At 36.8% G+C, this 14,660-nt stretch overlaps 1 protein-coding gene across 13 annotated transcripts in view; it reads left to right on the top strand.

Moving 5' to 3' along the window:
* Window positions 1-14,660, top strand: part of RAVER2 (ribonucleoprotein, PTB binding 2) — a 105,917-nt gene that overhangs the window by 68,625 nt on the left and 22,632 nt on the right. For 10 of the 13 annotated variants that reach the window (XM_004311177.4, XM_019919448.3, XM_033865460.2 and 7 more), the window contains one exon: window positions 1,129-1,265. The exons of 1 other annotated variant lie outside the window; for it this stretch is intronic. In XM_004311177.4, coding sequence (XP_004311225.2) covers window positions 1,129-1,265 — 137 coding nt within the window. Of the gene's footprint in view, window positions 1-1,128; window positions 1,266-2,702; window positions 3,011-14,660 lie in introns of those variants that run through there. 2 more of the 13 variants (XM_073788828.1, XM_073788806.1) reach the window with 2 other exon arrangements.

Here is a 14,660-nt window from a genome sequence, read left to right as displayed (position 1 = left end):
TTTTATGGAATCATGATTGAAAATAATTGGATTAAGGAATTATTTGACAATACTATAATTCTGTACAATATATATAGAATCATATTTCTAAAATATGAAGTTTAAACCTCTATGGAACCTAATATAGCCGGAGTATTTGCCAAATACCCCCCAATATGTTAGTTACTAATAATCGGCAGAAGTGGAATTCTCATTTACTCTTTTAGAGGCCCTCCTCAAGCCTTCAATTAGTAAATTAAAACTATTAATTCAAATATAGTTTTAAGAGAAAATCACAAATGTGGTGTGCTCTAGGCACTAAGATATTCACTATAACATTGGTTTTCAATAGTGAAACATTGGAAAGTGCCTTAATGGTCATCAATAGGGAAATGGTTAAATAGTTTGTCATAAAATGGAATATATAATTGAGGGAGTGCTATGTGTACTAATATGAAATGATCTCTAAAGCAAATGGTTAAGTGGAAGAAGCAAATGTGTGCATAGAATGATTCCATTTATGTTTATTTAAAGCTATGTATTCTTATATGCATGTATTTGAATGTGTAAATGCATAAAGTAAATCTGAGAAAATTAATTCTAAACTGTTACGTCTGGGAAAAAGAATAGAACTGAATGAAAAGAGGTGAAAGATAAATTTTGTTCTTAGTATACATTCTTTGTATTTTATGAAGTATCCTCTTGAACCAAAACATTAATTTGTAATTACTTAACTAATTTGTAATTAAACATTAAAAAAATTTTTAAAGCCAGAAAAAAATTTAATGTGCTTCTGGTATGCCTACTGTATTTTTATCTGATCTAAAAACTGATGGTTACACCTATTGCATTAATAAGAACGGTTAATTTACATTTCGTATGCCTTATTTCAGAGATTAGACGTATACTTTTTAAATGTTTCCATCAAGATCATTTACCCATAGGTCAGGCTTCCATTTTCATTGTTTTAAACAAGTGAGACAATATCACATACTATGTATTTTTCCCTCAGGAATAATAAATGTAGATATTTACTGGCAAACTAAAATTTGTGTTCTATTTGAGAATATGCTGAATTAACGGGTTTTGTACTCTGTAATTTATAATAAAACCAGCCAACTGAAATATATGTATTGATTTTGCCTTAAGCCCCTGCAAGTAAAATCACTCTACAGAAGACTGGAATTGCAAGCAACATTCTGGATGCAATCTCTCAGGGAAATGAATCGCAGCACACGTTGGAGAAGTGCATTGCTTACTCTCAACCTTTTGGTGATTATGCCCAGGTACATGAATCTCAGGTTTTGATGATATATAGAAAAATTGCTTCAACTATATACTGAGTTCACTGGATATGAAAATGTGATTCTTGTAATATCATAAGGAATTAAAATTGCACTGATCTATACAATACTCTTGCTCGCCATTTGGAATTTTAGGACATGTTCAGAAGATTGCTAAGTATGATTTTGCCTAGATATTTACATTGCATTGTTTACACCAGTGGTGAGCAAATGACAGAGCAAATCCAGCCCACAACCTGTTTTGTAAATAAAGTTTTACTGGGATACAGCCACATCCATTTATTTGCATGTTGTCTATGGTGCGTTGTGCTACAACGGCAGAGTTGAGTAGTTACAACAGGTACTGTGTGGCCCACAGGATCAGATATTTACTCTCTGGCTCTTTACAGAAAAACTCTGCTGACCTCTGGTTTACACCAGTGTAGACTTGACTAAGAAGCCCAAGGAAATGCCTCTGTTCTTCCCCACCGCTTGTGTATGTAGAGACATGATCATAACTAGCACTATTATGCTAACTCTTAAAACAATCAGTCAATCAGTAACATTAAAAGTATTACATTCAGGGCTTCCCTGGTGGTGCAGTGGTTGAGAGTCCGCCTGCCGATGCAGGGGACACGGGTTCGTGCCCCGGTCCGGGAGGATCCCACCTGCCGTGAAGCGGCTGGGCCCATGAGCCATGGCCGCTGAGCCTGTGCGTCCGGAGCCTGTGCTCCGCAACAGGAGAGGCCACAACAGTGAGAGGCCCGCGTACCGCAAAAAAAAAAAAAAAAAAAAAAAAAGTATTACATTCAAAAGACACACTTTGTCATTACTTAAATATGTCCATTTCGCTTTGGCCTTTTCTCCTTCAGCTTATTCTTAGTGGCTTAAGCTAAGAGTGTATATCATGTTAGTAGTATATGATTATGTAATCTTACAATTAACAATTGTAAGAGTCTTACAATTAACAATTCTGATTCTTTCTTATTTCTCAGAGCAGTCACCTTCTCAGCTCTTTCCTGTCTGGGGGAGCAATACCTCCACTTTGCTTTTCTTAGAGCAGCTGTGTTGGCTTCACCTGTCTCTAATAAACTTAGAAAAGAAAACCTATGCAAATTCACTTAGAACAATTGATGCCTGATTATGCTTTTATGATGGGATACTAGAAACACAGGTCAAATGGATTCTGTAGAAATGGTAAAGCTGGATATAATGAAGTCTCTTACCTACCTGTGGAAAAGATGGAGAAATATGAATTGGAAGATGATGCAATTAGATAGCAACATACCTATATTTAAGGAACAGTAATCATGAATTGATGCAATTTGGAAGGCATTCTCTTCTGTGTTTCATAAAACTCCATCATTGTTCCCTTATTTGTTAACATTTTAAGTAATGACTTAGATGAGAACATTAATTATGTGCTGATTATATTTACAGGTGACAAAAGGCAAAGAAGTTATCAGAGATGTGTAAAATCATTTATGAATAATTTATAGTTGTGAAAATTAGAAACAACCTAAATTTCCAACAATCTATAAGACTGAATAAACAAATTATGTCATATTTTTATCAGGAAATATAATGCAGATATTAAAAATCATGTAAAACAATGTGTAAACACATGGTAAATTTTCATAATCTATTTTTAATCTCAAAAATTTATAAAATATAGTCATGTGCAATTCTAATTTTTTGGGTTTTTTTTTACAAGGAACAAAATTTACTTTCATAAACAAGAGGAAGCACAATAAATTTTTAAAAATACTTAAATGTGTGATTTAAGCTTTAAAAGTTATTTTTATACTTTTTCATTTTTGAAATTTGTGTTGCTTTTCTCACTAGCAGTTTTGCTTGTTAGATTACTGTGTTTTATTATATACTTATATCCATAGAAAGACCTTTCCCATTTACTCATGGAGAAATTCTGTGATAAAGATGCCTTTGCATTGCCAGCCTTCCTCCTGCCTCTTCACTTGCTTAACCAGAGAAATTGTGGAGGTGTGCATCCTCCCTTGATTCAGTGTCTCCTTGGACACTCCCTGCTGTTTCCTCATGCTTGTTCATGTTGTTTTCTCTCCTTATGTTCTTTCATCCTTATAACCTAAACTTAATTAAATGTTACCAACTGAATAACTAGTAAAAGTTGGTCATGCTTTAGGAATTCCTTCTGTTTCCACTGTTAGAATGCAGGAAAAGGTCCAAGGAAAAGAAACCAAGGTTTGTTTTCAACATTTACTATATGCTTTATAATGTAAACATTTGATCTTTTTAGCAGTCTTGTGATATCTAAATGACCACTTCCATAATACAAGTGGAAAAGCATAAGGGGTAAATAAACTTTCAAGTTTATGCAGTTAGTAAAGGATTTCTGTGATTCCAAAATCCACATTCTTTTCATTATACCATGGAGAAATTTCTTCAGGCATGAAAGTAGTGTCTTATAGAAACTGTTTGGTTGTTTGCTTTGTACTAGCAACTGTGCATGAGGATTAGGAGAGATGGCTATGTCAAAATATAGATGATATAATACTCTTTATTTCTAATAAAACTATCACATTTAAAAATCCTAATTGGCGGGATTCCCTGGTGGCGCAGTGGTTGAGAGTCCGCCTGCCGATGCAGGAGACACGGGTTCGTGCCCTGGTCTGAGAGGATCCCGCATGCCGCGGAACGGCTGGGTCCATGAGCCATGGCCGCTGAGCCCGCGCGTCCGGAGCCTGTGCTCCGCAATGGGAGAGGCCACAGCAGTGAGAGGCCCGCGTACGGCAAAAAAAATAATCCTAATTGGCATTCTAGTATTGGTGAAGCTACTTGTATCAGATTATCCCTCCTGCAGATAACGGTTATTAAAATTGTATCAAATATGAAACAAAAACATTTGAAGACCCTGAAGAATGACCAAAAGCAGGCAGAAACTGAAGGGGAGCCAGTCCTTAAAAGAGGGAAACTGCATTGGATGAGATTTATGTTTCTGTGGCTTTTTGCCTAACACAATCCCACCCCACTGCCAGCCTATGCAGAAAGATGCAGTCTTACCAGCTGATGGAGTCAGAGGACAGAGTTCAGGACTGTTAGCAAGGCTGGAAAATAAGGGGGAAATCTCAGAAAAATCTCTGTGTAAACTCAGCCCAAATACACTTGACTGACTTTTGAACTTTGTGTGAGGGGACTCCAGGGGACCTGGTGGCAAACAACAGATGGAAGGCTAAAGAACCATGAAGAGATTCAGTTCCTTTCCAGCACAGAGGAGGTAGTTTGGAGTTTGAGTTCATAAAAGTTGACTCCTTCTCAGCAAAGATCAACAGCCTTCAGAGGAAGGTTATACAATCCGTAGCATCTATGAATATCTCATCCACAATGTTCAGTAAACAAAAATAACTAGAAAGTTGAAAAAACAAGAAAATGTGACCCACAATTAAGGGGATAAGCAATTAATAGAAACTGACCCCAAGATGAACCAGATGTTGGTATTAGTAGACAAAGACTTAAAACAACTATTATAAACAACTATTATAAACAGGACTTAAAGGAAATAAAGTAAAAATGAACAGATGGGAAATTTCAGGAAGAAATACAAACTTAAAAAAGAAACTCTAGAACTAAAAAGTACAGTATCCACCAAAAAAAATACACTGGATGGACTTAGTAGAAGTTTGGAGAAAGCAGGAAAAAAGGTTCAATTAATGTAAAGACAAGTCAAAAGAAATAATTCAGTCTGAAGAATAGAGAGAAAGAGGTTGAAAACCAATAAACAGATCCTCAGGGACCTACAGGACAATATAAAGCAGTCTAAAATAAGTGTAATTGAGTCCCAGAAGGAGAGGAGAAAGATAATTGGGCATAAAATATTTGAAAAAATAATGATAAAACATTCCCCATGTTTGCTTTAAAAACCTGACAGATTTAACAGAGTCAGAGAACTCCCCTGCAAAGCAGGATAAGTAAAAACAAAATATTATGTTGGCACACCAGTTAATATGCTGAAAACCAAAGTTATAAAGAAATTATCTTGAAAGCCATCAGATAAAAATAATGCCTCTCATCTCAAGCCAGTTTCTCAACTTTGGCACTGTTGACATTCTGGGCTGGATAATCTTGGTTTCAGTGGGGCTGTACTCTACATTGTAGGATGTTAGCAGCATCCTTGTCCTCCACCCATTAGGTTGCCCCTCACTGAGTATAATTGTGATTAAACAGCTGGTAACTATGTGGGTAAATTAAAAAGACTATATATTTTCTCTCTTCTTAATTTATTTATTAAAGTTAATTAAAAACAAAATTGTAACATTGCATGGTGCGGCTTGTAATGTGTGTAGATACAACACATTTGACAACAATAGTACAAAGGACAGTATGAGGTGAATGAAATTGTTTGTGGGGTAATTACATTTTACCTGAAGTAGAAAAATATTAACTCCTGAGTAGACTGTGATAAGTTATGGAATGTATATTGTAATCCATAGAGCAACCATTAAAAAATTCAGAAATTATAGCCAAAATGTCAACAGTTTAATGACAATGGAATTCTAAGAACATTTGATTAAACCAAAAAAAAAATGTCAGGAAAGGAAAAACACTAATTAGGATGAATAGAAAGCAAATAGATAAGTAGTAAACCTTGATTGAATGATAATGATAGTTAAGTGAAAATTGACTACATCCTCCAGTTAAAACAAAGAGATTGTCAGAACAGGCAAGAATGTACACTTCTACCACTTCTATTCAACAACAGAAACTTGGAGGTTTTAGTCAATGAAACAAGGTTTAAAGAAAGGTATGAAATAGGAAAGTAGAAGTAAAAGTGTCTCTCTTTGCATATGACATGCCTGTTTACATGAAAAGTCCTTAAGAATCTAAAAAGCAACCACTAAATATAATAAGTAAACTTTGCAAGGTCACAAGATAGAAGGGCAATATACAAAAATGAATTGTATTTCTACATACTAGCAGCAACAGTTGGAAAATAAAGTTGAAAAAAAATTTCCATTTATAGTAGCACCAGACATGAAATACATAGTAATAAATTAAGAGAAGATTTGTAAAAACTCTACAATGATAACTATAAAACAATGCTGAGAGAAATTAAAGAAGATGCCTATGAATGGAGTGTTATACCATGCTCATGAATTGGAAGACTTAGTATTGGTATGATGTCAGTTCTTCTTCTCAAATTGATCTATAGATTCAGTGCAATCTCAACCAATTTCTCAGCAGCCTTTTTCTAAAATAGAAATTGAAAAGCTGATTTTTAAAATTTATATTGAAATGCAGCGGAATTACTCTACCCAAAACAATCTTTACATAGAAGAACAAAATTGGAGGACTTCTTCTACATGACTTCAAGATTTATTATAAAGTCATAGTAATCAAGACAGTGTGGTGTTGGCATAATGATAGGCAAATGGATCAGTAGAATAAAATAGACCCATACTTAAATGGTAAATTGATTTTGGACACAAATTTTAAAACAGTCCAATAGGTAAAAAATACAAATATTGTTGGAACACCTGATGATCCGTATTGGAAAACATGAACCCTGACTCTTGCCTCACACTCTAAATGTAATTTGCAATGTATCAGAGGCCTGCATGGAAAATCCAAGCCATAGATAACATCAACTAAAATGGCATAATAAGAACCTTCAAACAGTGTCTCCTCCATAAAGGCATCAATAATGCAGGCAGGAATGATCAGAATAAACTTTTACAGAACTCTGGATATTAGCTAAAGGCATGAAGCAACCAGGGGAGTATTTAGTCAAGAAAAATGTCTGAATATTGGTAAAAACAGCTAGCTTTATGGTCTTTTAGCCAATCCAATTCCTGTTTTCCTGTCTCTTTCCAACAGCCCACAATCATAGTAAAAAACCAGGGAGCTGGTATTCACCAGAGTGGGCAAGAAGGGGTTGGAGCTCCACAAAGCCTCTTTCCCAGAGAACTATTATTTGACCGCTCTGCTGGTTCCCAGGAAGGACCCCACTTGCAAGGCTATTTTCATTTGACCTGACTCAGAGCTTGCCCTCAGGGGAGTTTGTTGAAAACATTTAGAGGAAATTTTTTAACTTTATGGCTGCCTGAGGTGCTAGATGATATTTGGGGCAAAAAAAAAATAGGCTAACCAAAAAGCGTTAAAGGAAATGTTGGGGTATTAGATATCCCCAGGGCCTTTGAAAATCTCTGACATGTCCTGGGAATCTTACAAGGCCATGCACACATGTAGGATTGTGCACGTGCTTGGGAAGAACCCAAGAAGGCCCTAAGCTGTCACTTGCAGAAGCGAAGGCTAAGCCAGAGTTGTCAGCTGCCTGGCTGAGTGGTGTTGAAGGCTTGGCCCAACACACACATGGCAAAGTCTCGGAGACTTATTGGTTCCAGGTGTTAAGTGAATCATTAGGTGACCACTGAGGTAATGGAGTAGTCTTCGGTTACCACTCACAACAAAGGATACACCCTTTACATAATTACTTCAGAAAAGTCACTAAACAACCAGCAATAACAAATTTTGAAGGGGGAGTACAAACGGATTTCCAGAGTTGCCACATTATATCATTTTTCAACAAAAAATCATGAGACATGCAAAGAAATAAGAAAGTATGGCTCATAAACAGTGGGAAAAGCAACCAGTAGAAACTGTTTCTAAGGAAACCCAAACATTGGACTTATTAGACAAAGGTTTAAATCACCTATTGTAAATATGTTCAAAGAATGGAAGAAGACCACATCTAAAGAACTAAAAGGAAGTGTGAGAACAGTGTCTCACCAAATAGAAAATATCAATATGACAACGGGACTTATAAAAAAGGACCAAATAGAAATGCTGGATTTGAAAAGTATAATAATTGAAATGTAAAATTCACTAGGGCAGAGTAGCAGATTTGAATAGGCAGAAGAAATAACCAACAGATTTGGAAGATGGGTCAATCGAGATTATCCAGTCTGAAGAATAGAAAGAATGAAGAAAAGTGAACCATAACATAACAAGTGTTGAGGAGGATGGAGAGAAATTAGTACCCTCCTACATTGCTAGGGGTGAGGGGAGTGTGAAATGGTGCAGCTGCTTTGGAAAACACTTTGGCCGTCCCTCAAAATGTTAAGCACAGAGTTACCATATGACCTAGGGCATGAACCTTAGAGAACGGACACGTATGTCTACATATAAACCAGTACTGTACATGAATCTTCATAACAGCGTATTTATAACAGCCCAAAAGAGAGACAACCCAAATGTCCATCAGTTGGTGAATGAATAAACAAAGTGTGGTATATCCGTACAATGGAGTATTACTCATTCATAAAAGGAATGGAGTACTTATCTTTGTCACAACATGGATGAGCCTTGAAAGCATTATGCTGCATGAAATAAGCCAGATACAAAAGGCCACATACGATGCCATTTCTATGAAATAGCCAGAATAAGCAAATCCTTAGAGAAAGTAAACAGATACTGGTTACCGTGGGGGCCAGGAGAGGTGGGAGTTGGGGGGTGTCTTCTGGAGTGATAAAAAATACTCTGGAATTAGATCGTGGTGATGGTTGCACAACCCTATGAACATCAACAAATACTGAACTCTAATTTTAAAACATAAGCCTTAACTGTACTAAATAGAGGATAGCATTTCCAGTCGTTGTTTTAGAGATCTTAAAATTATCTAATGATATACAAGCGAGTTAAATCAATTATTCCAGATCTAGTTCTTTAAAAAAATTTTTTTTTTATTAGCTGCACTGCGCAGCTGTGGGATCTTAGTTTCCTGACCAGGGATGGAACTCATGCCCCCTGCAGTGGAAGCACAGAGCCCTAACCACTGAACTGCCAGGGGAGTTCCCAGATCTGGTTCTAGTTAGAAGCCAGTTTCAAATGGGCTACTCCTCCCGTTTCCCTGGTTGATTATAATAATTAGTGAGAATTGCCATTGAGCTGCAGTTATTTATTTTCTCAACAACTGCATCTCTCAAATGTTTGAACTGTTGTTGAGAAAAGTTAAATCAGAAATAGATGTAGCTGTTTAAAATTTTGTTGTGCACCCTCTTCACAGTGATAACAGCATATATAATCCTGTTAGTTTGAAAGTACAAGTGGAGTTTGAAAAGTCAGGTTCTGAGGTGGAGATAAATAGGTACATCTAAGTAGGTCATACGGTTGGAAGAAGCATCTAAATAGGTCATCTAAATAGGTCATACAGTTGGAAGAAGCCCACCTTAAGGGAGAAGCCTTTGAGCAATTTATTAAATATTTATTAAACACCTAAATCTAACTATAATCTATGAAAAACAAGACATTCCTCCCTATTAGTAATGTAGGTAAAATAGGTAAAATTTCTCTTAAGTAACTTTTGTTTGACATAGACATTAGTTCTAATAACATAAAGAATAATGTGAGAACTATTTTAGCTATTTCATATCTTATTAAGTCGTGGTTTTGGGTTTTCATTTGACACTTGCCGTTAATGGGTAGCTGGCATGCCCTGCATTAGGGATGGCACTGTCTACTTGCGTGTTGTACTCTTCTGTTGCCCTTGGTTACAGGGATCTTTCCTGCCGGGAAGCTGACTACCTGTTCCAGGGAATCAACCACAAAATGTATGATGAGATGGTATGATGAGGGAAGAGGAAACAAAAAAATGAACAAAAAGGCCTGGCAATGCTTTGTGCTTTCATATAGCGCCTGATGCTGCCACCTAGTGGGCAAATAATGCAGAGAGACTTGCCCAAAAAGAGTTTTGTGTGGTCTGTGATAGATCAGAATCTTGTGACAAGCACTAGCTATATGAAATATTTTTTAAAACCCAAACTACTTTAACCAGTAACCAGGAACCACAGATTATATTAGCTCTGGACAGTAACTTGGGAAGTACATTAAACAATGATTTTTGCTAAAAACTAGAATTAAGGAAAGCAAATTGTGGAAATGTATTTAAAGTTACCATCATTACTTTAAAGTCTTTGTTTAGAAACCAAATCAGTCTTTTCAAATCCGTCTTTTAAGTGTTTGAAAAAATCTACAAAAGAATAGTGTACAGTATGAAAAAATCTGAAGAGAGTTTTGAATTGCTATTCTGACATGTTTAACGTTTCAAGGGATTTTAATGTGTGTTGATTTTTAAAAAATGATTATTAAACATACTTAAATCTAAGATATATAATTTGTACAACTTGATATACTCAAACTGGGTAGATGATGATCAAATTTTACTTTTTGAAAATGTAGTACAATACCTTGGAGGATCAGTCTTTAAATTGAAAGTTAAGACTTAAAATTACTCATATGAAGAAAGGCAAGTAGCTGAGAGGCAAAAATTAACATGAAAATTGAAAACATCTATGCATATATATAAAAGAAAGACATTTTATTGTTAGTTTTATTATTAATGTCACAAAATGAAGCATGTTGGTTTTAAAACGTTTTTTAACAACTGGGGAATAAAAGAAAAATTGTATTCTTTAAATAAAATTTTAGAAATGAACTGTGTTTAATGCAGAAAAGATAGTCAAATTAATTCTTATTTCTTTAGGTATGAAGTCTAAAAGCTAGATTTGAAACTATAAGAAGGGATATTAGGGGTTTGATTCAGATTTTAGATGAACTAGTGCAGTTGGTCATTTCCGGTTTTCCATCCCATCTAACTCCACTCGAGACAAGACTTAGGAAAGATAAAGTGGGGCTAAAGGTGAAGGTGACACTGAGGAGTCCTATATAGAGGCAGAATTTTCTGAAAACCAATTTGATTTTGTATTTAGGAAGTTACATGCCAAGTGGTGACATTTCTTTTAGAAGAGCATTAATGGTGAAGGAATATCTTTAATTAGCACTGGTAGTAGATGAGCCTAATCAAATTCACAATCAACATAACATATCCCAAAGGAATCTCCCTGAGGAATAGTCAAGATTCTATTTTCTCAAATTCTTATGAGCACTTTTAAAATAAGCCTTCAATTCAGTTATTGAAGTGAGCTTAAAAATTTTTTTTTTTGGCTTTCATAGCAGAATTTAATATGCATTTTATTTATTTATTTATTTATTAACATCTTTATTGGGGTATAATTGCTTTACAATGGTGTGTTAGTTTCTGCTTTATAACAAAGTGAATCAGTTATACATATGTTCCCATATCTCTTCCCTCTTGCATCTCCCTCCCTCCCACCCTCCCTATCCCACCCCTCCATGCGGTCACAAAGCACCGAGCCGTTATCCCTGTGCCATGCGGCTGCTTCCCACTAGCTATCTACCTTACGTTTGTTAGTGTGTATATATCCATGACTCTCTCTCGCCCTGTCACAGCTCACCCTTCCTGAGCTTAAAAATTGAGCTTAAGATACATTGTAAGTATTAAACTTTGGCCATCACATGGAAATAAAAGTTAGTCTACATTTACATGAAGATAAAAAGATGTACTTTAATAAAAGGAAGAAAATGGGATTTCTTTTTTAATCCAAAAATAAAATAGCAGGTGCATAGTTACAGAATGGGTTTCATAGTCAATATGTGCAAATTTTGGATTTTGAAAAATAAGGCAGGGCTTCCCTGGTGGTGCAGTGGTTAAGAATCTGCCTACCAATGCAGGGGACACGCGTTCGAGCCCTGGTTTGGGAAGATCCCACATGCTGCGGAGCAGCTAAGCCCGTGCGCCATAACTACTAAGCCTGCGCTCTAGAGCCCGCGAGCCACAACTACTGAGCCCGCGAGCCACAACCACTGAAGCCTGTGCACCTAGAGCCCATGCTCTGCAACAAGAGGAGCCACCTCAATGAGAAGCCCGCACACCACAACGAAGAGTAGCCCCTGCTCACTACACTAGAGAAAGTCTGCGTGAAGCAAAGACTCAATGCAGCCAAAAATAAAATAAATTTATTTTAAAAAATTAAAAAGAAAAGGCAGATTAGAGTAATGACAAGAATACTAAAGTGAGAAAAATTGGGTTGGATTCAGAGCCCTATTATTGCATAGCCTGTGATTTTAGCCAAGTCACGTAAGTTTTCTGAGCTTTTGTTTTCTCATCTCTTCAGTGGAGGTGATAATTCCTTCCCTGCCTACGGCACAGGTCAATGATTCAGTGTAGGACATCATCAAATTGCATGTTATCAATTCTTACCTCTCCAAACGTACTATGGTTTGGCTGTTTCGTTGATCTGATTTCTACCTGAATACTAGACATGCAAAACTAGGGTATTACAGCTTCTCTCAGTGTCTTTCCTTTCTTTATTCTCTTCAAAGCATAAGTGCCCGTTGAAATTGTTCTTTTCAGATTTTCAAAGTATACCACTCTGTTCTTTCTCATCTGTAAATTCCTCGTAAATTTTAACCAAAATTTTGAATCACATATATATAATCTGTGTGTTTGCCCACATACATATATCTAACAGCATGGACAAGTTCAGTGGCCTCCTGGAGAGACCTTCCAATGCCTGTCTCCTTTGTTGCCACATATTTTTATGAAGCTGCTTACTAATCTACAAATTCCAAGATCAAACATATCATTCCCTGTTTATAATTAACCAGGCATTAGCCTGGCATTCCAGCCCCTCCACGATTGAGGCCAGCTTGCCTTTCCAACCCCATTTGCCACTATTCTCTCCATGGACCAGCCACGGTGTCCCATCACAGGCCCATGATTTCCTGTCATCTGCCTTTGTCAGGCATTTACTTTCTCCTAAAAGGGTCATTCCATGTCTCCTCCTGTCCATATCTGATCTCACCTCCAAATCTTAACTCAGGTGCCATGTCATCTATGAAACCTTTTCCTATATCTCTCAAACCCTCCACTCCCATTTTCCCTTCTCTGAAAAAGCTTTAGCACTTCACCTCTATTTCTCTTTTATATGGTGGCATTCTCCTTTAGAATGCTATTTTGTGCTTTTCTTACTTCCCCTCCTAGGATGTGAGAACTCGGAGGGCACAGTCCAAGTTTCATTCATCTAGGTAACCCCATAGCAGAGCCCAGTGCCCTCAATAGTTAGTCTATGAAAGAATAGATATTTATATCCTGCAAATATTAAATAGAAGGAAAAGTACTTGCTTGCTTTATACCTTTCCCACTTCTGTGGTTTTATTTTCTCCTTTTTGATGTTTCTTTGATACCAATTTATTTCTCCCAGAACACTGAACTTTGTTTCAAAAATCTTAATCAACAACAACAAAAATCTTAATCAACTATCATCACTTCCCATTTAATCCAACAGTCCTTGCACTAAAAGATATCTTTGATAGAGTGTATTAGAAGAATTTTCTTTCTCCCAGTATCATGTGGGCTATAATGATTTTCATTTCCTTTTCTTTTTAATTAATTAATTAATTATATTTATTTATTTTTGTTTGCGTTGGGTCTTCATTGCTGCTCCCGGGCTGCGGCGAGCGAGGGCTACTCTTCACTGCAGTGCGCGGGCTTCTCTTTGCGGTGGCTTCTCTTTGTTGCGGAGCACGGGCTCCAAGTGCGCAGGCTTCAGTAGTTGTGGCATGCGGGCTCAGTAGCTGTGGCTCGTGGGCTCTAGAGTGCAGGCTCAGTAGTTGTGGTGAATGGGCTTAGTTGCTCCGCGGCATGTGGGATCTTCCCGGACCAGGGCTCGAACCCGTGTCCCCGGCATTGGCAGGTGGATTCTTAACCACTGTGCCACCAGGGAAGTCCCTCCTTTTCTTACTTACAGTTTCCCATGCTTCTTGGTGAAGTTTTTTGTCGATCTCATGCATCCCAGTTGGTTCTTTCTGTGAATAGTATAGCACAACTAGGAAATCCTTTGAATGAAAGTATCTAATAAATTTCCTAACTGGCTTCTGAGAATAAGTATGGTATAGAAAGAGAGGAAAACTCAGGTGGTTGTTTTGCTTTATACTAAGACATGAAACATGGATTACTACATAGCAGGAAGAATCAGGGAAGAGCGTTGAGAGTGTGAGATTTCCAGATCTCAGAATGAGGTCGTTTCTCTCCCTCTTGTATTTGAAAAATGAATTGGGTTATATAAAACAGGTAGTTTTTCAAAATTAAACTAACTTAATGGACTGATCATTTATTAGAGGAAGAAAGCTAATGAGAAAAAGAAGTTCATTATACCTGAAGCGAAGGGGCTGTGGTCCAAAACACAGTAAGATCACCAGACCAACAAAGGGACTAAAATGGAGAAGGCAGCTGAAGAGAATAATGCAGTGGCATGATAGTGGGGAGAGAGGACTCAGAGGGGAGAGGCTCCAGCTAAGTAGGTAAGCGTGCAATTTTGTTGCAGGCAGCCCTTATCTAGGGTGGAATTTCTTTTTCTTGTTGAACTCTATTGACATATAATGTACTAGTTTCACGTGACAACATGATGATTTGACATTTGTATATTTTGTGAAATAATCGCCACAGTAAGTCTAGTTAACATCCATCACTGCAGTTACAATTTTTTTCTCATGATGAGAATTTTT

This window comes from Tursiops truncatus, chromosome 1 (genome assembly GCF_011762595.2).
Source record: "Tursiops truncatus isolate mTurTru1 chromosome 1, mTurTru1.mat.Y, whole genome shotgun sequence".
NCBI classification, from domain to species: Eukaryota; Metazoa; Chordata; class Mammalia; order Artiodactyla; family Delphinidae; genus Tursiops; species Tursiops truncatus.
The sequence above is the reverse complement of the archived record's forward strand: the minus strand, read 5'-3'. Positions and strand labels throughout refer to the sequence as shown.